The 26,790-nt window shown below is 38.7% G+C and overlaps 1 protein-coding gene across 2 annotated transcripts; it reads right to left on the bottom strand.

Moving 5' to 3' along the window:
• Positions 1-563: 563 nt before the first annotated feature.
• LOC146519666 (uncharacterized) lies at positions 564-22,132 on the bottom strand. Of its 2 annotated transcripts, XM_085157224.1 has the most exons (14): positions 21,903-22,132; positions 9,281-11,005; positions 8,851-9,030; positions 8,492-8,590; positions 8,258-8,367; positions 8,116-8,174; positions 7,888-8,018; positions 7,661-7,795; positions 6,918-6,960; positions 6,721-6,758; positions 5,172-5,259; positions 4,319-4,514; positions 3,607-3,639; positions 564-3,261 (listed from the first exon to the last, which is right to left on the bottom strand). In XM_085157224.1, the coding sequence occupies exons 1-14, from the start codon at positions 21,952-21,954 to the stop codon at positions 3,133-3,135; spliced, it is 3,018 nt and encodes a 1,005-aa protein (XP_085013350.1). In that variant the 5' UTR covers positions 21,955-22,132; the 3' UTR covers positions 564-3,132. The 2 variants fall into 2 exon arrangements, with proteins under 2 accessions (XP_085013350.1, XP_085013351.1); XM_085157225.1 differs by lacking the exon at positions 3,607-3,639 and having other exon boundaries at positions 21,903-22,131.
• Positions 22,133-26,790: the final 4,658 nt, after the last annotated feature.

Genomic DNA, 26,790 nt, shown 5'->3' on the forward strand with positions numbered 1-26,790 from the left:
TTTGCTGCTTCGCAGACTAAAGTGATGTTGTGTGAAGACTGCTAATTTCAATCAATTTTCCCAAAAGCTCTGACAAAACACATCAGTCTCAACTGCTGCAAGTAACAGAAGACAATGAAGCCAACAGAGATGGGTGGTAATCCGATTACTTTTTTCAAGTAACGAGTAAAGTAAGGGATTGACTGAGTGTAAACACACAAAAAAATTATTTTATGTGCTGGAATGTGCAGAAAATAGGTTTAAATATTAAACAAATTTCTTCCAGTCAGAGAATGTTGCATATAATTAAATTTTTGCTTGATGCATTAAGTTAAAAGATTAAAACTAATAAAACAAGTTTCAAAAAGAGACTTTTCCATTTGATTACATTTTGTATGATGGATTATGCAGAAAAAGTAGAATTGGGCTGAAAGATCTATCGCTTTATCACCTATTCAGGTTGTAAATCGTGTTTTTAAAAAGTAACTAAGTAACTAAGTAATTAATTACTTTTGAAAATAAGTAATCAGTAAAGTAACGGGATTACTTTTTTGGGGAAGTAATCAGTAATTAGTTACTGATTAGTAATCAGTAATTAGTTACTGATTACTATTTTCAAGTAACTTGACCAACACTGGAAGCCAAAAGACAAAATCCATGACTTCAGCAATCATTGCAATTGACACATGTTACTCAGCCTACAAGCACCTAAATTCTTATTAATGCAACAAAGTAATCAAACGTATTAAAAGATTACTTTGCACAACTTAAAAGTAAATCATCTTTATTACCATAACTGACAATGAAGGCAACCAAATGGAGACACTGCTCCATAATAAAATGGTTGTAAACATTTGTAAACACCAATAACATACAAACACAGTTTTAAAAAGTGTAAAATGTAGATAAACACTGAATTAAATGATTGTAAATTTCATAAATCCACATTTTATTCTTAGTAGCACATGGCCCAACCTTCTGTGAATTATCGGGCCAGACCGTATATTTAAATTTTATTTCACTCTCAGATTATTTAAGTTCCAGCCATGTACGTGGCATTGCTATTAAGCAATGGATCAGGATTCTACACACATGTTTAATCTTTACATGCAAATCATCAAGGATGTGCATCTGATTTGTTTCTCCTGTATACTCGCCACAGTCTGTTCAAGTGACCCAGTGCCCGAGATTAAGGTTTGGCAAAGCCAGATTTAGCACCAACAAACCAAATCCCAGTTTTTAAGAGCTTGGCTGACTGCCGACTTACTGCAACACCACAGCAGCAACCACCTCGTCAATCTGCGTGACATAGTGCAGCATAATATACAGAGCGGAGAGTTTCTAGGTAAAGTGCATCTTCATCTACCTCCAAGAATAGTCCCATCAACACTGAGACTCATATAGCAGTTAAATTGTATCCCACAGCCTTCTGCAGCTGTAATATTATTGCATATTCAGCTTAAATTATGACAGTGGTAATCTTTGCACAAGCAATACTTTTAATTAACTGTTTAATTATGCATATCATTTCTAAACAAACAAACAGAGGCTAGATCACTGTTATTATTGACTTTGGTCGATATGTGATATAAAAACAAAATCAAGAATACAAAAACAAAACACCTTGGGTCACTATATTTGTTTTATTTCCTCATTATAAGGCCACGCTGATATATCTGTTGTAAATTACTCATTCTCCTGCCTCAGTGGCAACAACAACTATGACTGGAGGCAACGTGTTTTTTAGGTCAGCTGTTTGTCTGTGCCTTCCTGTTGAACATGATTTCTTAGGAATGCCTTGAGGGAAGTTCTTGGTTGAGATTATTAAAGTGCGGAGCTATTCTTTCTCAACACCAGAGGTTGCACATTTGACAAATGCGTGAAAATAAAACAGAGATTACCACAAACCTTTTCTTCTTTTTACAATAAAGAAAAGAAAGCATTACATGTGACATGTGGAAAAAGTTACTAATGGATGCAGCTAGGTCCCAAAGACTGAAGTCCTCTTGAACAAAAACAGCTACTTATTGTTAATCGACTACAACCTACAGTCATTTAATATAACCCACATTTTTTTTTAATTCCACTGTGCACAAAACACCTGGTTTAAAATAATATTTAACAGTTACTGTGAGCTTTTAGTGGGAGTTTAGTGCAAGCTGCATGCAGCCATAATATTCTTGTAGCTCTATATTCCAAGTTGGTAATTCTTTGTTTTGGTTACATATATTTATAATTTTACAAAAAATCTACAGTTACACTGACTCACATATGTGAATGATGAAAACCAAGTGCAGGCCTCTTTAAATTAATTTATTTCTGCTGGATGTGTGCACACAGTCTTTTTCTTTACAAAAACACACACTTATAAAACAGTCCATTCTCTCAGAAGCACAAAGATAAATATATAATTTATACAGAATCCTCAAAAAAATGTTTACAAATGATTTTTGGCACATCGAAAAAAAAAGCAGACAGGCTTCTTTTTTTTTTTTTGCCAGCTTAGCACAATGTTTCCTATTCATCAAACAGACTATTAAACAGGCACATTTTGCAAGTGTAGCTTCAACAGATACAGACTGCTACAACATAAATCCCTTTAAATACTCCCAAACAGGGATCCAGCCCCTTTAGTCATTCACGATTTGCTTAATACAAAAAAAAAAAAATCACATCCTTTTAGGAAAAATAGCAGGTACCCCATAAGAACCCACATTCAATTTACCTCTGATTTATATAAAAACTAATAGTAAACTTATTATATACTTTAGTGCAATTAGCAAAATAAGATGCTTCATTTTTAAAATTCTATTTGAATTCATCAAAGCATAAAAAAAGGATTAAAAGTCAGCTGTTGTTAAAAAAAACTGTTATTATACTATATATAAATGTAATGAGCAACAGCGACACCCACTGGTTGTAACCATTAAGAGCAGACATGATGCACACAAATGAATCTCTTTGGTAATTTTCAAGATTTTTTTTTAAAAATGTCATTTGTGATTCATCATTAATGCAAATAAGCTCAGAGGGTAAAGTATCTTCATAAATAACTCTTCTCAGGATATGTATCTGTAGTCCCAGAGTTTCGAACCAGTTGCTTCTTTTTGATCCCGTCTTCCTCGCTCATTTGAAGGTTTTAGTGTTTTAGTTTCAGTTTTTCTTCTCGTCTCCAGGTAAGAAGTAAGGATTTTCATGGCCTTGAACCAGATACGAGTAACGAGATGTATTTTTACCTTTGAAGGTCATCATTCCTTCTGGGTTGAGATCGTACGATCCCGTCTGAAAAGTCAGTAGAAGGAGTGAGTGTGACACATTCATAAAGAAGCAGGGACTTCATAGGTTCACACACTTTTACCCACAAAACTCAAGACCCACACACAAAGCTAACCCCAGTCACCAGTGTAGACTGAACAATTATTCATCACTACTCCCAAAAATATTGTCAGATGAATTTCTTTGAATATGCTGGATTTAGTGTGAAGATGAAAGCGCACTGCTGAGAAATCCCCGTTAATGCTCCCCATCACCCAGAAAACCCATCACCTTCTCACTCTGGCATCTCTAAGTTATCAGCAGGGGTGTATCAAGGCAAATCAAGAATCTAAAAGCAAAGCCATGCCTTACCTTTTTCCATCCTTTCTGCTTCCGCTGAAACCCCTAAAGCAACATACTGGGAGTCAGGCAAAGCAGGGAGCGTGGCAGGGGGCTACATGCTAGCACTTTATTTACGATCACAGGAGTTAAAATGCATCATCAAAGCATCTGATTTATCTGGGTAGTGATGCAAGAAGGTTATGTGCCCAGTTATTAATTTGCAGGTCAAAAACAAAGGTCTAGTCTAGCTAAATCTGCCAGAAAGCAAGCTCTACCCACACATAGTTGCAGCTGTGGGTTGAGAGCTAGCGATCGTTGCCTACTAATCAATAGATTGGTGGGTCAGTTCCTGGTTTTTCCCAGTCTGTGTGTTGAAGTATCTTTGGACAAGTTACTGAAGTTGTCCCCAGTACATCCATGTGAGTGTGTAAATATTTTAAGTTCTTAAGCATAGAAAAAAGCACTTGTTTAAATGTATTTATGTGCATGAGGCTTATAGTAAAAACCTTTTTATATAAGTGCTGTTTCATGTTCCATCTCCATGCAATTTGTTTTGTTTTCAACCTGCAAATCCTTGTTTACTGAGTGGGTTAATAAGCAGATGCAATCTCGATGTGAGATAATGAAGCAACTGAATGAACAAACATTTGATTTAGTTAGTGAGCAACAATATGCAGGACTGTTCGACTGAGGATTAGCAGTAAATAACTGAGACAGCAGAAAAACAGCTGCGGTAACTCACCATTCCATTGCTTTGATGCCTTTTGTCCACCAGGGTATTACTGTTGCCCCCTTCTGTCATCTCTATAGGGGGAGCTCCATCCCATTTACTGTTGGCACGGGGGATGGGCATGATGCCAGTAGGCCAGGGCTGGTTTAAGTCTTCTGTTGAGTAAGGGCTGCTGCTAATGTCTTGCTTTCTATTAGAGCACAGCCTCCTGACATACAGAAAATAGAACAACAGTCACATTTTATGTTCTATTTTATATCTTGCTTTATTTTATAACCCTGGAGAACAAATGGGGTCAAATTTGACCCCATGGTTTCCCTAGAAAACCAATGGGGTCGGCTCTGACCCCATGGGTTCTCCAGGGTTAAATTCAAGCAGTGAACTCCCACAGACACAGCAACAATCGTTTATTATTAACTGCAGCTGAGCAATTTTGCTACTTGTGTTTGCTAATGCTATAGTTGCCGCATATACACAAAGTCCTGAGGTTTTTTCTTTTAAATCTTAAAATTTGTGTCAGTTTTTAAAAACTATTCCGTCTGCTGGTCCAACAGTTTTGGATTCAGTTCTGCAGACACACTAAGTCTTTAGTTAAGTATAGTTTTTCATAGAGAAAAATTAACATGATTGAGGCCTTTGTTTTTCACAGGAGTGCAGAATATAATCACAACTTTGGCCTCGAGTCCTAAAGATTTTTAATAGCCATTTTATTTATTCTGGGCATATGACAACTTGCCCATTTCCAGCTAATCTAGTCCAAGCTACAAACGACCATTTACACAGATAAGTGGAGCTGTAAGATGCAGAGCAATCAGTACATATGAGCAATGTTTGGGGGGGTATAAGTGATCTATAATATTCTTACCAGCAGCAGTATATGAGCAAAGCCAGGATAAGAATGAGTAGAATTCCTCCTAGTACACAGGAAATGATCACCACTGCCAGCAGGGCCGCTGTGAAGACACAATTGAAAACATTGTGCCCTGTCAGATGGACCCAAGAACACCTTCATCAACACCATTCATCATTTTGTACTTATTGAAACTCATTTTAAACTGAATGTATTCTACTTTCATCTTACAAAACCATTCATCGATTTGACTACTGTGTAACTTTCAGATCACCAAACGAATTGTAATATTAGCTAATCATAACCCGAGAAAATTCAAAGTGCAGTTTTAAAAGATTATTTTATTTATTAAGGGAAAAGGACTAACCAAACGTACTGTACCTAGCCCTACATAAAGAAAACAACAGCTAATAATTGGTAGTAACACCACTGGGAGCAAGTGCTTCAATCGAGCATTTGCAGAAACAGACAATGAGTCTTTTACTTCACTGTGGAGAAATGTTGGCTCACTCTTCTTTGCAGAATTGTTTTTATTCAGCCACATTAGGTGTTTTTCCAGCCAGTTTAATTCACGCCATGGACCCGAATTTGACTAGGACAATAGCTCTAGTAACCTTCTGAAAGGTTAAACTTTTGTCTCATCAGTCCAAAGAATATTTTCCCAAAAGTCTTGGGGAACACAAAGATTTAATATGGCAAATGAAATCACCTTTTAAAAACAGCATTTTGCATTTACTCTGGTGATATTTGTCCAATATTACAATCAGTTTGATGAGTTGAAACATGTGTGACAAAGATGTAAAAAAAAAAAAAAGAAATCAGGAAGCGGGTAAATACATTTTGACAGCCCTTTATTTTAATCCCTTATGTATAACCTTTGGCTGTCTAACATATTTAGAGCCACTTAGTTATTCAACTAAACAGTAGAACTTTTAACATATCCCTGTGGCTACTTCAGAAGTATTCCCTTAGTCTCTCTCAGATATATATTTAAATCATCTACTGATCGGAAGGTTGGTAGTTTGATCCCTGGCTCCCACTAGCCTGCATGCCAAATATCCTTGGGCAAGATACTAGCCCCAAAGATGTTCTCCGATGCATCCATCGGAGTATGAATGTGTGTGAATGGTAGTTAGAAAGCACTAACTAAGCACTAAAACAAACATAGAAGACAGTGCTTGTGCTTCACCCCAACCGGTCGCAGCAGATGGCCGCCCCTCCCTGAGCCTGGTTCTGCCGGAGGTTTCTTCCTGTTAAAAGGGAGTTTTTCCTTCCCACTGTCGTCAAAGTGCTTGCTCATAGGGGGTCATATGATTGTTGGGTTTTTCTCTGTATCTATGAAGCGCCTTGAGGCGACTTTTGTTGTGATTTGGCGCTATATAAATAAAATTGAATTGAATTGAAAAAATTTAATTGAATGGGTGAATGTGGCATGTTGTATAGAGCTCTTTGAGTACTCTGGGAAAGCAGAAAATCGCTATATAGGAACCAGTTCATATACTGTGCAGTCTATGAGTTCTGCTTCTTTAGCATTTCCCCTTTGTAATACTGATGTTATACTCACAGTCATTGCAGTTGAATCCAGCGTACCCAAAGGGACATCTGAAAGAAAGCACAGTGACATTCACATTTCAGAACTCCCCAGAACCATAATGGAGTTCAACAATAAATCCACATGGGGGAGCCATATTTAAACACTGTGCTCCACCGGGAAGACGTGCAAAACCAGTAGACAGAATTTTAAAAACTGTGTGTACTTACGCTTCACACACTTCTCCCACTGCCCTCTGTCCGCTTGGACACGCTGCAAAAAGAAATAGCAATTGTAACATAGAGATAATGTTTTGTCCAGCCAATGAATGTTTCAGATTGGCTGGACAGAAACATTTAGCGCTCATGATGGCACATCCAAAAATAGGAGCACTCTGGGAGTCTCTTCACTTAAAGGCTTGCTGTTAAACAGTTTACGAGTTGTATGCTGGATTTGTTTGAGGCCTACGGTCTTATTCTTTAACAGTATTTCCTATAGCCGATCTCCTTGGTCACAACCCTACACACAGAGGCAAAGCTGCAATTCTTCCACATGTTTCCAGGGAAACATCCCCATTAAAAAGAAATGAATTAGAGAGATAAATGAAGGACGTGTCAGGGGTCGGCATGGAGAAAAGGCTACAGCTCTTGACCTTGTACGTGAGTCTCACTCCCTGTTGATTCTCCTTCTCATTCCCACACAGAATTTTTTTTTGCAAGGATAAGAAGGTTTTGTTACAGTTCTCGTGACTGTAGACGAGCTCGGGAAATTTCACTTGAGCTTAGTCTTAAAAGCTGCAGGTGGTCAGCTTTAGTGGTCCATGCATGAGCCTTTAATGTATAATACTATTGCAGCAGGATGTTGTGAAGGCAAAAAAAACATTAAAGACTAGAGCATGTGGTAATTTCCTCATTTAAATCCAACACAGGTCTGGATTACGGAAAAAGTAATAATCCGAAATAGTCACTTTTACCTTTGCAACTAGTGTTTGAGTACACATTGGAGATGTAGCCATCTTTACAGGCACATGCAGCCTGGCCATTTGTATTTGTGCATACTGTAGTGGAGACATCACAAGGTAATGGTTTCTGCTCACACAGGTTTACACCTAAGAAGGGGCGAGAACAGAACAGGCTATGTAAATCAAAGATACGTTATTAACTGATCACTTGACTTGTATAGAATGTAGTCAGCATTTACTTGTATATTCAGCTCGAGCCAGAAGTCCAGTGGAAGTTTTTATAGCTTCATTTATGGCGTTAGAAACGGTAGTTTGATTTTCAGTGGTGTCACTAAACACATTATTTACAGTTGCTTGCACGCTACCTGGTCTGGAGATTTATAGAAAACAACCAACAGAGGTTAATCACCTTTTTTAACATGTGGCATTGCATCTTTGTATAACAGGAAAGTGAAACATGTACTCACTCAAGTTGCACAACATCAGACCGGATATACCCTGGCTGATTCTTGAGGATATTGCTAAGCTGTGAAACAGAATAAACACAGTTTATCGATTAAGTTGACAGATTGTAGAGCTACCCAACATGTTTCTGTCTTCATAACCTACTGCTGCTGAAATGTTAGCAGCCGTCATCTGGAATATCTTTGAAGACCTGTTGAACATTTCATTTTGAAATGTTAAGGTGGTAAGATGAAGCCTCCCTGGGAACACATGGGCTGCGTGATGAAGAGGAAAAGAGAATATAAGGCGACAAATTCACTATTAACACCCAATTACACTTTCATTTACGCATTAGACTTTTTTGTCTGAACAGACATAAAATGTTTTAATTTTTTTTACCAGGTACACAATGTCCATTCAGCAGGTAGGTACCAGAGAGACACTGGCAAGTGCCATTAAGACAGACGCTGTCAAGTGGACATGGGACAGCTGGACACACTGGCAAGCAAGAAAAGAAAATGTATCCCATAAACAAATGTTATTTCTGTTTTGTTAATTACAAAATACCTTTTTTGGCCACATGGCGTGAGCACAAAAAGAAGTTATAGACAGCTTTTAAATAACATTTTTTTTGCAAGCTAACAGTTGCTTCTTTATATCTCCAGGATATGTGGGAACATTATTATTCATGTCAAGGTGCATGTCTAATTTCATAATGTGTATTCTAGTCTATGGAAAAGCAATTTAAAGATACAAACCTATGACTGGACTCTGCGTGGTGGTGGGTGGAGCTGGAGTGGTTTGGCTGCTGGTAGTGATCTGTGTTGGTTGCAGGGTGGTGGTTGTGATGTAAGAGATGGTGGTTGGAATGGCAGTTGTAATGCCACTAGCTTCAGTTGAAAGAGTTGTAGTTGCGGTTACTGCAGTGTGATTTGTCACTATATCATCAAAAAAAGAGAAACAATCAGATCAGGGACTCTTCAATAGAAAATACATGGATATGGGTATTAAAGTACGGTACTGTGTGAATATGCATTTAATAAACACAATACCTTACTTTAACCTATATCGTAGTATGCACTCTCATGAAATACTGGATAGATTGTCGTGAATTTCCTTCTCACCTCCATGTTATAGTATATTATTTACAAGAACACACATCAACATGTATCATGCTGTTAGTATTACCTCCTGAGCTTGCTGTTGAGGGACTAAGGGTGGTGGCATTTCCACTGGGGGGTACGGTGCTATTGCCTGGGGAGGTGCTTGGAGGGAAAGAGCTGGAGTTGGAGATGGTGGTGGGTGAAGAGGGTGAGGGTCCAGCTGTGAGTGTTGTGTTTATGGCAGCAGTTGAGGACAAGGGTGCGGTAGTAGATGCAGCAGTCTCAGGAGAGGTGTTAGTAGTGTTTGGTTGAGTAGTTGGAGTTAACGCAGCTGTAGAGCTTACTGGGGTGAGTGTTGTTGTAATTGCTGTGCTGTTGCTGGTTTCTTCAGTAGTTGAAGTTGTGATGTTGCTTAGTGGTGTAGTTGCTGTAATAAAAGTTGTGTTGTTGCTTGTGGGTTTGACTGGAGTAATGTTAGTTGAATGGTTGCTTGTGGGAGATGTAACCATAGCCGTGCTGTTGCTTGTGTGTGTAAATGGCGTACTGGCAGTGGTGTCGTTGTTAGTCTGGGTGACTGGTGTACTTGCAGTTATGTTGATGGTTGTGTTTGTGACTGGCATAACTGTAGATGTGTCATTACTGGTGTTGGTCATTGGTGTGCTAACAGTGGTGCCGTTGTTAGTCTGGGTCACAGGTGTACTTGCAATTGTGTGAGAGGTTGAGTTTGTCACTGGTGCACTTGTAGATGTGTTATTGCTGGTATTGGTCATTGGTGTGCTAACAGTGGTGTCGTTGTTAGTCTGGGAGACTGGTGTACTTGCAGTTATGTTGATGGTTGTGTTTGTGACTGGCATAATTGTAGATGTGTCATTACTGGTGTTGGTCATTGGTGTGCTAACAGTGGTGCCGTTGTTAGTCTGGGTCACAGGTGTACTTGCAATTGTGTGAGAGGTTGAGTTTGTCACTGGTGCACTTGTAGATGTGTTATTGCTGGTGTTGGTCATTGGTGTGCTACCAGTGGTGCCGTTGTTAGTCTGGGTGACTGGTGTACTTGCAATTGTGTGGGTAGTTGAGTTTGTGATTGGCATAACTGTAGTTGTGTCATTGCTGGTGTTGGTCATTGGTGTGCTAACAGTGGTGTCGTTGCTAGTCTTGGTCACAGGCGTACTTGCAATTGTGTGAGAGGTTGAGTTTGTCACTGGTGCACTTGTAGATGTGTCATTGGCAATGTGTGTCACTGTTGTGCTCGCAGATGTGTCATTGTTGGTGTACGGTGTACTATGAGGTGTGTATGTGGTTGAATGTGTCATCATTGTGCCATTCCCAGTGTCTGTAACTGCTGTGCTACTAGTGGTGTCATTGTTAGTCTGTGTGATTGATGTACTTCCAGTTGTGCCATTGGTGGAGTGTGGTGTACTTAGAGATATGTTGGTGGTTGTGTGTGGGATCAATGTACTTGTGCTCATTGTTTGATTCGTGGCTGGAACAGGAACCGTGGTTGTATTTGTAGTCTCGCTATCGCTGGTAGCATTGCTCGTCCCTGGCCTTGCAGTCGACATGCTTGCGTCAGTGGTTGGAGGTGATGGAGAGGGAGCTGGGCTGCCAGTGGTCACAGTACCGTTCTCAGTAACCGTAGCATTAGTAGTGATCGTGGACTGAGTGCTCAGATTAATTGTCTCTGCATTGGTGAGAGTTGTGTGCACAGTTGTGAATTCTCGAGTAGTACTTTCTGTTGCTCTAGTCACTTCTGAAGCAGTTGTCAAGCCGCTGTCTGTGAGGGCACTGCTTGGATTTGATTCAGTTATTGCTCCTAGAATGAACACAAAAGCACAAAAATAATCCGATTTTTACCTTCTCTTCAAGTCCAAAGCTTGCCACAGTAAAATGATTTTTTTTAAAAAGGGCATGTATAGGACAGATATATATATACTGCCTCAACTATCTATCTATCTATCTATTTATCCCCTTTGTATATTTTATCTACATATGTCTTTGTATTTATATATGTGTGTGTGTGTGTGTGTGTGTATATATATATATATATATATATAATATTCTGTAACTCTGTAACTTCTGTCGGTGCTGTGCTTTTATTGGAAACCGAATTTCCCAGAGGAACCCACCCAAGGGATTAATAAAGTTTTATCTTATCTTATCTCTTATCTTAACTATTCTTTAGTGGGAAATCTACGTCATAACTTACAATGTAACCGAGAAGCCTTCTTAAATCTGCCATAACCTTCCACGTAACCTGAAGTGCCCCTTCCAAGAAATGTAACTACATATTGGACCAATGAAGTCCGCACTGACTGAATGGCGTGGAAGGTTGTGGTGTAAGCTTAATAGGGGTTATCGGTTATGCCCCAAATTACAACATAGATTCAGGTATAATTCAGGCATAAGTGTTTAGTCCAAATTTTAATGCTAAACATCCAATGTCTACAAGAAAAGATACTCTCCTATTTAAATCAATCCCACGTGCAGTGGAGCGGGTAGTTGTTTACTCGTGGACTGAATTAAATTGACCTGAAAATGTTATCAACGCTTATCAAATCCAGATGCCCTTTACTCTAGATTAAAAATGAAAGGGCTTCTGCTGCTGTGGTGTCTAGATAAGTATGCTGAAAACACCAAATTGCATCACCTTTTAGTAAAATAGTTGATGAGGTTTTAAAACAAAAATGTGTTACTTATGTACAATTTTATCAACAATATATAAATGAATGTTCAAGAGTATTCAGTCACAAATAAAATTTGATGTTGTGTTTTTGTCCAACAGGTATGTCTACTGACTAGTGTGTGACTAAAGTGTGTGTGTTTTTTTCTTTCTAGCATTTCTTGGGGGACATGTCCTTCTTTACGTCGTAAATACTCCACTACTTTCACCAGCTAGTTGCTGCTCCAATAGCACATCATCTACCTCCATCTCAACCAAACCCCATCCCTAGCATCCTCTTCTGTCATACCAGCCTTCTGCTTGTCCTTCTTCACTACATCCATAAAGCTCATCTGTTGTCTTCCTCTTTTCCTCCTGCCTGGTAGCTCCATGCTAAACATCTTTACAACATATCCACTACCCCTCCTCTGCATATGTCAAAACCATCTCAGACTTGTACAGAGATCCTTATTAACTGAAATTTGCAGAATGATCCTGCTGAAAATCACACAATGAAAGCCAACCTAAACAGTAAAGTCGACAGGACTCTCCACCACAGCAACAGTTGACCCTGTTACTTTGATGGACAAGGACTTTAAGCTGTAATCACACGAGGTCATGACTTAAATAAAAATCTAAAACACAGCACGTAGAACAGTTGAAAAAAATACCGAATTTGTTGATAAGAACTACCGTTAACGAGCTGCCTTCTGTTTGTTCACTGTGCTGTTCTGACGCCTGTTCTCATTTAGATTGTTCCCATTCTTTAGGAACAGTACAAACAGTAGGCGGTCGTTGATAATGAGTGATTACATTCAAAGCATGTTTTTTCAGCAGCCAGAGAGGATAGATAGTCTACTGCCAGGAGTCAGGTGGGTGGACGCCTTACACAAATAGTTTTCTCCAGTGGTGAAAAAAATCAAGAGTAATATCAGATCCTGAGCTTGATTTGATTACACTGTGTGCACAAGGCCAGTGTGTGACCTAATGTCTTTATCACTTAGTAACCGAGACTCATTTAAAGATGAAAAACCAGAGGCTCCAACATGACACACCCCGTGATGCATTCAGTGAGCACACGCCTATACCCAACCTCAAAAGTCATGTACTGGAAGATAAAAATAAGACATTGAGCAGTTAAATAGATAAAGAAGTAACTAATTATAGTTGAAATTCAACTGTCACAGTTGACGTTTTCAGTGATCATAAATTAAAGGAGTGGCACAACTAGATATTGATATATGAGGCAACAGAGCATGAAATCATTGCTAGGAAATGCATATCAGTTCCTGGATATTCAAGATTATGGCTTAAATACATTTTATTAATCTTACTGGATAACCAGAGATTTAGATTAATGGAAAAACCTCTTAAATCAGATCCAGCCAGTCACGCAGTGACGTTACATTCTCAGTGAAATTTTAATAAGATATAATGCAGACGTGTTTCCAAGAACAACTAAAGATGAAGGTTCAATTTGTACCTTTTTACATCATTCCTGCATATCTTCAACTCTCTACAATCAACATCAAATTTATGTCAAAAATATTTATTAATAATATTTATTATCAAAAATACTTAAAGTTTTTAATCATTTTTTAAAAACTGTTTTGCTTTAACTGAAACTAAACAGCCAGTTTCAGCTAAGCACACCATCCTGTCAGGTGTGTGACTCCACTACAGCCGAGTTAATGTCACTGCCAGCAGCAGGTGCATTTTCGTGCTGATTTGAGGCACTGCAAATTCTGAACATTTTAGTAGCAGTGCCAATTTAGCACACAGCATTATTCTACAATTGCAATTAATCTTGTTGACCCCATAGAAGTAGCAAAAAAATAAAATAAATAGTAGCACTTATTCTAAGTATAAGGAGTCATAATAAACTTTGTCAAAGAGCCTTATCGTTTGTTATCAGTATTTCTATATACTGGACAGAATGGAAAGTTTACAGGCAGCCTCCATGAGTTGCAGTAGCTTTTAAGTATCGCCTTGGTAAATATGTATTAATGTCATTTAAAATAAGGAACTAAAGTCACTCCTGACATTAGCTACAGTTGTGCTGAGAGCTAATTGGCAAGCAAAGGTACGCTAACCCAATGCTCTCAAATCTCAAATAAGTTTCCAAATTTTGAGATATGGAGAGATAATAGTACTAGGGGTGGGTTTTTATAATCGATTTATCGATCAAAATCGATTCTGGCTTGGATAACGTGAAATCGATTCATTAAAATCCTGAATCGATTTTTTAATATAAATTTATTTTGCCCGAAATGACAGAATCTCAGGTGAAATCTCACAAAATTTCAACAACCACCAAACAGCTAAGACAGTAAATGAGAGCAGGAACACGGATTCTGCACAAAGACGTAAACACACAGCGGGACCCGCGGATCAGAATCAGTTAGATGTCGCCTTTCTCGCGGTCGGGGCTGAAAGATGACAGCTCGCTTATTCTGATCTGTCGGCGGCTCCGCGCTTTGTGTTTAGCCCTTTTTGAGCCGATTCTAAAGCTGTCAGTTTTATCTCTCTTCAAACAATAAAAATAAAACTGACTGAAGCAGCAGCAAAAGAAGATCCAAACTACGCTTCACATAAACATTGTCATGAATTCCCACTGACTTTTCCTGTTTTGCTTCCACCACATTTCATGCACAGCTCTCTCTCTCTCTCTCTCTTTCTCTCTGTACTGTTCAATTCATTATTCGCTTGCTTGTTACACACAAGTCTACCGTTGGTTACAGCGCTGTCGGCCACTTTACATACTTCTGAAAAGAAAACCTAATTTCTGCCGTTCAATACTGAACAAATTTAAACTTTTTAAAATTATGCAAAATGCAAAACGCTTAGCCATGTCTCTAATAAAACCGCTGGAACGTCAGTTCATATGTTCATTAATGGTTTTCTTTCGTTTTTGATGTACTGCAGAATATTTTTATAAAATCCCAGGCCAGGAAAACCTTCATGTTTTTCTGTGTTTTATCTTCAGCTACTTTGACACAAAGGCCTCTGCTGTGATGCTCACACCTTTGATCTTGCGTGTGTCAGCTTCCTTTTTATAGATACAAAAATATGTAAATTTACTGATCTGAATTATAATATTTCTGACTGTCAAAATTTCCCATATTCAAATCGAATTGAATCGAATCGGATTTAATCAAATCGTGGATCGAATCGATTCGGGACCTTGTGAATCGGAATTGAATCGATTCTAGAAATCAGTGACGATACCCAGCCCTAAATAGTACCCACCGCAGTATCCCAACCACAGCGTCACAACATACAATCTTTAAAACCATTTTTAACAGATGTGAAATCTCTTGGCCTTACACTGCCGCCAGAAAGAAAGCATTAAAAAGTACAATATGTATTTTATTTTGTTTATTTTAGCTGTATTTGATGTGTCAATAGTCATCAATTGGGAAGTGATTTTTCTTTTTACTGTCAAAGTAATGGTAAGTGTTAGTCACAGACTGTATATTAAACCACCGTGACATCACCCATTTGTTCCTCAGCTCTGACTTTTGAAACATCGACTTTAGCATTTTGGTCACTGCCAATAATGCTCGAATAGTCTTGTTGGAGAGATGGATGAGTTAAAACAAAATGCACCGCTTCCTTTTACGATGCGACAAATCAACTATAGACACAAAAACTGCTTTTTTAGTCTGTCAATTTTAAGATGGAGTTGGACATTTGGAGTTTTAACATCACAGTCCAAATCAATTGACTGCCTCTCTCTTTGTCAAATTTGTCTCTTCCCTTTTCACAACCAGAGGCCTGTTTCTAGTTAACAGTACTTAACTATCAATGATTAATGGTTATTCATTTTAAGGTCACTGGGGTCAGGTTTCTGGCATTGTTGTAACAAAGCTGTAATATTTTGATTGGGTTAATACAAAATCTTACAAATCAAATCACAACTTATATCTAATCTTAATTTAAATCACCGAATACTGACACCATGAGCTGCAGAGGAGAAGGATATATACATATAAATGCAATATAACCACTGTACTTAAGTGGGAAGTATGTTCACATGCAATGCCATAATCACATAAACAAACCAAGAGGTTCATTACTGCATGTTATTTAATAACTATCTGCCACAAAATAACTCAGGCAGTGAAAGACATCTGGCTTTGTCTGTGGGACATATTGTTTACAAACACTGATGTGGCAATAACTAAATGAAATGCAGATTTAATTACCAAGACATGAAAGCACTTTGTCCGTTTGAGGATTAGTTATAGATAAATGTCTTGGCAGCAGTAAAAAGTAATTGAATTTAGCGGTGTACTTGAACAGCCATTCAAAGTAGGGTTGTACTGATTGTGAAATTCTGGGTCGATATTTAAGTTTAACATAATGATTTGGCAAACAGCAGATACCAACGCAAATGTTTGATTTATTGTTTATTTTCTGTTATTCATTCTCGCTTTTATGACAAGGGAACAAAAAAAATGTCTTGCTTTCAGAAGCAAAAATTGTGATTTGTCAGAGCTCTGTCTCAGCTTATCTCTTGCTTACAGCTTAATACTTGGAAAGAAGCTGGAACCAAAATGCAGGGACGGTAATATCTAAAAGCGTTGCTGATACACTGAGTGTTCAGATATTTATCTGAATGAAGATTAGTGCATGCTACCGTCACATCATAAAAACAACAGTTTGTTTATGGACAAGAGGGAAGTAACAGACAATAGGGTGTCACGGATACGAATGCATATGTCGTGAGAAACACAAATATAATGCTTCTCTTTTTGTCCTCATTTTCATATTATTGTTTGTTTATTGCCGCTTCTCCAATTCCATTCACGTGGAAACATCGTCTCAAAAAGTCCGTACAGAACAGTACACTTCGATGACGTCCTGGCTGAAGACTGATGGCACAATAGCAACAAATAGCGCCCGCCCGACCACAGACCACATTATTTCCAAACTACGTGTAGTAAGGCCCAGCCTAAGGCCTTTATTTTTCAGTTGGCAAGTTGCCATACTGGAAAAGGTTACCAAAAACCCAAGACCCAGTCCAAACAGACAATCAGTAAGTAGTATTGTTGAAAGAAGAGTAATTAAGAGCACACTCTGTGTTGCAAGCCTAACAGGCAGCCTTGTGTCTAAGGATTTAGCCTACAGCCGGGTAATCCCCTGCAAATATAAAAGAGATGACTGGGACAGGCAGGATGACAAGTGGGGTTAAGGTCGACCTGTGAACACACACTCAGGAGGATATGGATAAGAAGGTCCGGCTTTGCTCCGATTCCAATAAGGATGTTTAATAAACTATCGTTAAAAGCTCCTGTGACTGTCCACCTTTATTTCTCAATGCTAACATCAAACAAGCACAATGGGGAAGTTTATCTGTAGTCAAGGAGATGTTTGTTTCTAGCTGCCAAAGCTTCGCCAGACTTCAATTTACTCACAGAAATAGAAAGAGACAGAACAAGACTTTGGCACTGATGCTCATGTTTCAGTTCAGGGATTTACTTTAGTGACACAGTAGAATTTCTATAAAGTACCTGCTCACGAACAGACCGTTAGATCCTGTTCCCCAAACACACATCCTTAACTTCCTCTCAATGCTGCCACTCCCAGATAATACGTGGTCGTCATTGCCGATAACACTGGGCGAGGGCCAGTGGAATCTAGAAGGAGCAGTACAGCGCTGCAGACAAAGAATCTCCTCTTTTCTGTGTTGCTATGAAACTGTTCGTTCAGTTCATTAGTGCAAACTGCAGTCTTGAAATAATTGTCTATTACGTCCAGCAGCACAGAGCTGGACCAGCTGATCAAAGACTGCACACAGAGCAGGAGATGAACTGACAGGTTGTGACCCAATAGACAGGAAGAGCCCGAAGCCAGAAGGCAGGATCTCATTAAGGAGAAAGAAGAGTCTGGCCAATAGTGTGTGCAGTGGTCATGCGCCTAAAATCATCTAAAATGACATCTGAAACATCCTGTTCCAAGGCAAAAATGCTACAGGCATACTGGACCATGGCTCGCAGCTAATTACCACGCACACTTTGTAGGTTAATGAGAGCGAACAAGCCTTGCATGCTGTTTTATGACCTCGTGGTATTTAAAGGCAGTTTTAAATGTCATGGAGCACTGACAGATACACACACAGGTCAGTTTCTTGCTGTATCCACAGACGGGTAAAACCAGGACTGAGGGAGGCCACATCAAAGCTACACAGCTGATGCCACTTGAGCAGGAGCATCCTTACAGGACACAGAGAGACTTTTAATATTCATTAACTGACAGTCAGTCATGCAGCTAACTGTCACATGTTAACAGTTCTGATAAGAGGATGCACACAGATGCCTCAGAAGCTGGATCGAGTCGTTAATCATATGCATATAATTATGTACAGTATATACACAGAACTGATAAGAGTAGCAAACAGTAAATTAACAGACAACTTTTTGTTAGTAGCAACAAACAATTTGCATTTACAGCTTTTTAACGACTGCGAGTATTTTTTTCCCAAGTTATATAATAAATCCAGTCTATCAGCACCCAGGATTACTGCACTTTTTCGTCAATACTTTAAAACCAGAATTTTTTGGTTCAGATAGAAAACTACAGTAGTTCAAGCTTGGTGTACCTAATATTTATGCAGCTGATAGCCTAAATCATAGAAGGGCATGATGCTGAATCATTTTGACGCATTACTGTGATGAAAGCAAAAGTGCCCCAAATGCAAAAGTTGTAAAAAAAAATTATTATTAAATTTAATTTGATTGGAATCATTAATCACACAGGCCTAGAGATCAGTTGTTGAGCTCCTGACAACCACACGTCTCTAAGAAAACATGTCGATTCCCAGACAGCTTAAATTAGCGACTGGTTGTTGTTGCTGTCACTTGATATAAAATCTGTTGCTATAGCTTCAATCACACAGGCTTGGGATGCTAAGGAAAAATGTAGATTCCCCACCTGGAGGCAGCATCCTCTAACATCCGCTCACAGTCAAGAATATGCATTTTTCTTATTGGTTTGTTATCAGTAGGTTAATAAAGGTGCAAGGCTTTAATATTTTTAATTGACTTATATATGAATATATTAAATATCTTTATATTTTGGATGTCTTGAATAAATGCTATCTAAAAGGCTAGCACTGGAGTGTGTATATTATTGTATGTCATTATTGTTTGAAATCCTTTCATTAAACTCTTAAATTGTTTATCACACATTTTATTTTTTTATGTTCCAAAAACAGGTTATAGAGTCTATTACTAAATCTTTACTTACTTACATCTGGATTATCATATAAACATAATCTTGGTCAGAACGGTAGCTCTTCCTGCTGCTTGATGCCTGACACCCACATGTGCTGGCCATCACGCATAGACACATATTTACTGCAGAGGTGGGAGTTAAATAAATGAATATATGAACCTGACCTGATATCTAATCTGGGTTTCTATTCATTCCAGCTGATTATGTCATACTCTATAGTCTTTTCTTTGGCCCCTTCCTCATCAGACAGTCCAATTTGTGGTATCCACAGTGGGAGGAGCCAGACAGACACGAGTTCTCTATTCTCTGTATGTGAGCAAACAGGGCTCTTTTACTGCAACTTGGGAGTAACAGATGGCTCCCTGGAGCAAGAGCTCACTTGCAGGGCTTCTGCACATATCATATCCAATTAAAGCTCCGCCAGCACATGCTTTCCAATTACAGAGTGAGATTTACTGCCCTGAAGCAGGTCTAATCCATCTGGATACAGCAGGGACACTGTGACAGAGGAGGGAAAGAAGGAGAAGAAACAGCAGCGAAAACGTGATGAGAAGTGGATATAAAACCAGGTGCCAAGAGGTAGGATGGAGGGAAATGAGAAAGTGAAGCAGATAGTAGCACAGATAGGAATGTTTAATATGGCAGAACAATTACCATTATTCAGAAGCAAAGAATAACTTAGAGGCAATTGTGTTGTAGGACAAATGATTGTTGCAAAAGCAGGGTTAGTAATGTGTGAATCAAAAACTGTCCACAAGAGAAACTCAATAGCAAAATACTCCTTTTTTTTAACTTCCACATCTGTTCCTTAACTGCTGAGTCTGCCATGCTGACCTAATGATGACTGGCCTGAAAACACGACACGTGGACCAGACAAGACACAGCACATGGCGTGAGAGGAAGCAGTAGCGGGAAGAGGAGAGACAGGCACTGAATGTGCTCTGCTGCTTTCTTACAGGAGGCTCAAAAACATGAGGCGGCAGCTTCAGAGGAGGAGGAGCACAACCTTCAGGAGGTCTTTTCATCTGGACTCTTTACTGCCGCTTCTGTCACACTCGCTAAAGTGCGTCAGCTCCCCGCAGTTTTCTCCCTGCCTGCTTAACTGCGTCGCTATAGAAGTAAACACATGACATGAAAAGAGAAACGCGCAGCCCGCAGGCTTCAAGTGAGACTCCGGCACATGACAGCGACAATTACTCTCAGTCATCATACGGGGAGCTTAAAACACAAAGATCCACTTGAGAGGCAAGATAATAGAAAGAGCGACAGATTTATTTAACTGCAGTTAAGTTTAGTGACAAAGGCTCTAGTGAAGATTTTTCTCAGAATTCCTTGAGCGGCTTCACTACAGTTTGGAGGGTGCACAGAGTAAACTCTGTGTGTGGAGTGTGTTGCGCTTCAGGGGGTCGCCTGGTGTTTGAACGTTGCCTTCTCCCTGGCATGAGTCCACCCCCAGAGAGCTTTGAGTCACACTGAAGGAGTTGAGTCAGGTTCAAAACTATTTGGGGAAAATCCCCACCAATAAAAGTCTAGTTAAAAAACAAAAAGTTGAGTGTGCAGCACTTACTGGGGATAAGTCACGCGGTTTGATTATAGTATACCCAAGAAAAAAAGTTTATGCACTTTATTCAACCTTAATTTCCTAAATTGACTATTAAACAAACTCAAAATAAATGGCCTTAAACTCTTTAGAAGGTGAGTTCGGTTACTGCACACGAAGACTGGATTTATTAACATTTGTACAACAAAGGCGAACACGAACACTGACCATGAGTCATTAATCACCAGTCTCAGTCATAATGGCCTGTTAATAGCTAAATAGCTAAACATTTACACTTTTCCTGGCCACACAAGCGCTGGAAACCACATTACCCATCCAGAAAAATCAAAGTCTAACTAAATCATAGCTGAAGTAATGGCACTATTAAGGATTTAAACACAACACCAACGGCCCCATGAGCTTTCTGTGCTTAGAAAATTATCAAACCATTAAATTAAACAAGAATGCCCAATTACATTCTTCTTGCCTCAATATAAGTAAAATATAACTCAATATAACTAAAAACTTATATAAATGACGTATTCTAATTGAAATTAAGTAATGAAGCTGTTTGCATTAACACTGTTGAAAAAACAATGTAACAACCTAATTAAGAAAGAGAAACATCCTTTTAAGTAGCAGCTACATTGTATACTGTAACAGTATAAATATCCATCCACCCATTTTTCTTCCACTTATCCACTGCAGTATGAATATGTTAAGGATTTACTTTAGTTTAAATCTGACATCTTGTATTTTAAATGACTGTCGTTTTGGGGAAGTTGGGATATTTGTATCTTTGTACATTTAAAAAAAAAGGATTCATCCATACTGTATGAATAATCCCTTTTATTGTCCTACAGGTCCTGTAAATGTAATCATGGGGCCAATAATGATAAATCCACTTTGCATTTTATAATAAAAATATCTAACTATAGCTGCATACAGTGTGCACAGTAAAATGAGATTTCTTCTTGTTAGAAATAGGCGAAATATTCTATAATGTATACATTTCAACACTAAATTTAAAGAGGGGCTATATTTACTTTGACCCTAAAATAAATTCTAATATTGTTGCTGCTTGGCTTGTACGGATTAAAGTACAATTTGGAACATTTTACCTTTACTGTGTGTTAATTTGAACTAAAAGTACTTCAAATTACATTTCGTTGATCACAATTTAAGGCTTCACGTGGAGATTTAATCCCAACTACAGAACAATAAACAGTAACTACACGGTGTCTAACGCCGTAGGAAGTAAACTTCACTCACCTTTGGCTGCAGAACCAAAGAGAAACACCGCAAGCAGACAAATGAGAAACATCTTTAAGTTGTTCTGACAGTTTGTAAAGCCGCTCTTCAGAGAGGTGGTTAGCCGGTTTTGAAGTTCGTGTCCGGCGGGCGTAACAGTGTATAACGGTTCACTTCAGACGCTGTCTCCTCTGGTCTGCTACAGGTGGCTGGGGATCTCAGACTGGGAGCTGCAGACTTTGACACGGTTAAAAGCTTTATCCCCTCCTCTGATTGGCTGCCTGTCCTGTCACTTATCATTACTGTACCGAAGCTGCAATGGCTCTGCCTCCACCCACGGACCAGGGCTTTGGTTGTAATTATGCCAGCAACAACACAGAAGAAGACTTTGGTAGAGTGTGCAAGTCTAATTTTAGCTCTGCATTGACGTGAAAGTTGAAAAAGAGCAAATAGCGCCTTATCAATGACGAAAGAGTCGCAAAGAAAAATTCATCAAACAACAAAGGGGTCACGGTGACGATATTAATTAGGGCTGCCCCCCTCAGAGGCTCTGAGACAAATCCTCAGTTTCAGTTATTTTCCACTGGGGGGTTTGCTGATTTCAGTTTGGTAGCGTTTACATTCGTTTAACTTTCATTCATTTCAGTATTAGTTATAGGGGATTTTATAGTATAATGAGGTGGTATGTATTAACCTTAAAAACACTGATCAGGTTAGCAATTTCAGGTGCAGCATGCAGATGTTAGTGGCAGAACATGGAAGCATGTATCCATCCTGCTTACTATAAATTGTAGTAGATAGAAGAGGAGTTTAAGGATGTGAGGTGTGTTTTCTTAGCACACTTTGAGCCATTTAGTACCAACTGAACATTGTTTACATGCCACAGCCAACCAGGGTGTTGTTGCTGACCATGCCAATCCCTTTTCGACCACAGTGTAGCCATCGTCTGATGGCTGCTTCCAGCACCATCTTCTATACCAGGGGGTGTCAAACTCAAATACACAGTGGGCCAAAATTCAAAACTGGAACAAAGTCGCGGGCTAACGTTAATATTTATTGAAATATATTTATTCCTCCAGATATAAGAATGAATCTTTTCTTATGGACTCAAACACGTTTTGCTGAAAAACTGAATATGGAACAAGCAAAGCTTAATACTAAACAATATATATATTAGCTGTATAATACCAGTAGGCCAGCTCTGATAGTAATTTGGTATGGCTTCGCGGGCCAAATGTAATTAGGCTGCAGGCCAAATTTGGCCCGCGGGCCAGAGTTTGACACCTATGTTCTATACCATTTTTACTTTAGTAGTTTTGTGCAATAAATCGTGTTTAATGACATCTATTTTTCAGTAGTTTATGTTTTCTTTTTTCACTTTGTGTTACCACCCACCCCAGTCAACACTTTATTTTTAAGTGGGGCGTAACATAAGTGGAAAATCCAAATCATCTCAAACTGATTTCTTAGCCTCCACAGGTACCAGAATCACAACCACAATCCAATAGAGCAGCACCTGGTGAAATGGGAAATATGCATCATGGAGCTGACAAATCCACAGCAACTGTGTGATGTCATCATGTCAACATGGACCAAAGTCTCTCAGGAATGTTTCCAGCAGTTTGTTGGATTTAAACTTAAGAATTAAGGCAGATAGGATTTTTTTAAATCACCTATTACTAGATGAACTTCAGGATGTAACTAGAGGAAAACTCAGTCTTTTATCCTAGTAACAATTTTATGGTAGGCTGATAGACCAATTGCCAGAACCATAAAAGTAGAAGATTAAAAGTCCTACAAGAATGAATATACCCACTGAAATCTCAACTACACACTTGTAAGATAACAATAATACACACTGAAGAAATTCCACTCATATTTAACCAATTGTATCAACTGACTATAAATCTCTCTTACAATGTGACTCAGTGACCAACCCACAATACAAATATCAGGTGGATGCTTTACAGCCTCACTGACTGTTTCTAAAAAAAGCACCAGTCTTATCTTGAATATGAAAGAATATGACACATACAGTACATGGAAGCCAAAAGTGCTTCAGCTGCAAACCTTGACCTCACGATGGATTTTCAAAGTATCCTAATATTTCCCTTTGGTACAGTTGCTTTTTAATTTGATAATCCACTCTCTTTGTCCTCCCATTGAGATGCACTGTCTCACATTTAGTTCAGCCGGTTTGGATCAAACTCTGGCCTCTACAGGCCTGGACCAGCATCAGGATCAGGTCACGCTGACTTTGAAAAGAATGAGAGTTCTGTGATCTCAGTGGCAAACAAGTAATGTGAAACTAGCACATGAGATGGAGTGATGGGATGTGCAGGAAAAACCTGAATGAGAGATGTGTCTATTTAAGTTCTTCATTATGTTTTGTGGTGTTCTTTTTGTGTTGTTTTGTTTTAATATGTTTAGTTGTTTGGGTTTTTTTCCTTTAAAGAGACCCATCGTTCAAAGAATTAGAACACGAGAGTACCGAGTCCTCTGGATGAAAACATAAAGTCTGCACAGTATCCTCTCTTTCTTTCATGCTGTTATGCACTTCGAAATGGGTTTGACTATTCAGGCTAAATTGGTCCTGTCAGGATATGAAAAGAAGCGATGTTCTGTACAGCATTCTATTATATTTGCAGTTGTTATGTAACCACTCAGACAATCCAATGAAGCTAGTAAACAAAACAAGGAATTCTGCCCAGACCTTTGCTATTTTCCCCAAAGTTAAAGGCCTAAAAGTTTCCTTCAACAAATTGCTTTTATTACCACTTATCTTTAGTTTTTTCAGATCTACGTTACCAACAACTCATTTGTAGCAAAGAAAATCTTTAACTTGGGGAAATCATTTCGAAGTACATTTCAGTGTTTAGTGAATAAGAGATGAAAAGTAGCTTTAAGGACTCAAACAAAGGTAGGAGACAGGACAGGATCCCCTGGAGTCTAGGCCCAGGGAGTGGTGCAGGATTGCTCAATGAAAGGGCTCAGACTGTGAACATCCATGAGGATGAGGTGGAGAAGAGGGGGAGGGAAGGGTCATATAATGCTAGTTATGCAAGCTAGAAATACATGATTGCAATTGTATTTAAAGCAGAGGGACTACATGACTCAAAGAACACAGCCAGAAAGATTACCATTCATAAGAGCGAAGATATTGGAATAGTTTTTGAAAGGATTCTTACAGCAGGAATAATATTCAGCCAAAAACGAGTAAAGGCAGAAAGGAAGTGAACAGATACTAAAGCTAAAGCTTCACTTGAATTTCAAACATAATGGTCAAACGCATGAGGAGCTCAGTGTGCGCACCATCTTAAGAAAACACATTTAGAAAGAAAAAAACCACAAGTAAACAACATCACTAATTTGACATGTGCAGTTACAAAAAAACGAGTGTGAGAAAACATCAAATCAAACAAGATGCAGTGTAATGAGCTCTCTGTGTCACCACAAAACTCAATCAAACCTAATCAAACATAATGAGAAAATAATGATAATGCAGATTTAAACACAGATCCCTGTCATCTCCTGCTGACAGGCTGACGGAGAATTATTCTTTAACTATCAGAAAGAACACGCATTTAAAGTGATGACTGGATGTCATAAGACAGAGCGACGAAAACTCTATTTAAGTGAAAATTTCAAAAGTGATTTCTGTGACTGTCACTGACTATTATATGTAATCCTTAACATGGGCTGCTTATGTGATGACTACAGAAAATCCACTGCTTTTATTTTATGTGGAAATCTTGAGTTGCAAGTACCAAAGGCTCATCCTTTGATCTGTTATTGACGTGAAATTCAGACCGATACCAACTAATTAAGAATCTTGATCAATAAATCCTTCTTCGGGTGGCCATAAAGTCCTCTGTGCCACAAACAACATGTGGCACAGAGGACCCACACCCAGTTTCACACCTTGGCTCAGGCGATTAGAGGATCATCAGGGGGTCCTTTTGTCCCTCTGTGGGGGGATACTCCCACTAGGTTTATATCTGGGACTCTCCACCATTTGACCTTAGAACTGAAGGTGAAACGTCTTCAAGCAACTTAAAGAAGTCCAGACACTTTTCTTTGCAAGCTCCTTTGACTACGATGACCTGGATGACTGAGAACCTTCACAGACACAAACAACATAATTACCTGTTGACGTGTCTCTAATAAAATGCTAACGTTCCAGGAAGCCTGTGCATTCAAATTTACAACATTAAAAAAAAACCAAACCACACTACATAAATAACATTCTCCTTCCACAGAACCACGTTTCCATAGCTCTGTCACAAGAACTCCACAACTCTGCTAACTTTTAATGGCTGAAAACAGTTGCGGTCAAGGATCCCTGTATAACACCTACAAAGAGATCTGGAACAGCTTGACCTTTCTCATTCTGAGCCTACACTGATTTTCACATTTTACAGTATCAAGGCCACGGCTGCTAATTTATACCGCCATGAAAAAGCTCATCGTTGGAACATTTATCGCAGCTTTTCATTTTTTGTTCCGAAAGTGAGCCATGAGACGTGCATCGATACCGTTATATTACACCAGCGATGCCGTTACTACTGTTGGGTAATTGTGGATGACACACTGCTGAACTATGGAAGCAGACAGATCAACTATAAAGATAAAAAAAAAATTCCTTAAGTTTCTATCTTAAGGAAACTGAGCAGGAACATTTTATTGTCTTCTGTAGTTGTAAAGTGTGAACGATGGTGCCATAATTTCAGTTACGAGATTAATAAGTGTGTAGCACTACTATTGCTCATGTTACGAGTTTCAATGACCGTATTTAAATGCTTACACTTTATTGAGGCAGTAATTTTGTTTTGTCTGAAAAGAAAATGCCTTTATCAGACCTTAAGATGGTTAGTTTTCCAGTTAGATTCACATTTTCCTTCATATTCTT

Source organism: Neolamprologus multifasciatus, chromosome 4 (assembly GCF_963576455.1).
Source record: "Neolamprologus multifasciatus chromosome 4, fNeoMul1.2, whole genome shotgun sequence".
NCBI lineage: Eukaryota > Metazoa > Chordata > Actinopteri > Cichliformes > Cichlidae > Neolamprologus > Neolamprologus multifasciatus.

Coding starts and splice junctions, on each gene's coding strand:
- LOC146519666 (XM_085157224.1), bottom strand. CDS start 21,954: ATGTTTCTCATTTGTCTGCTTGCGGTGTTTCTCTTTGGTTCTGCAGCC. Junction 9,031..9,280: donor CTCAACAGCAAGCTCAGGAG/GTAATACTAACA, acceptor TTGATGATATAG/TGACAAATCACACTGCAGTA. Junction 8,175..8,257: donor CTGCTAACATTTCAGCAGCA/GTAGGTTATGAA, acceptor TCTGTTTCACAG/CTTAGCAATATCCTCAAGAA.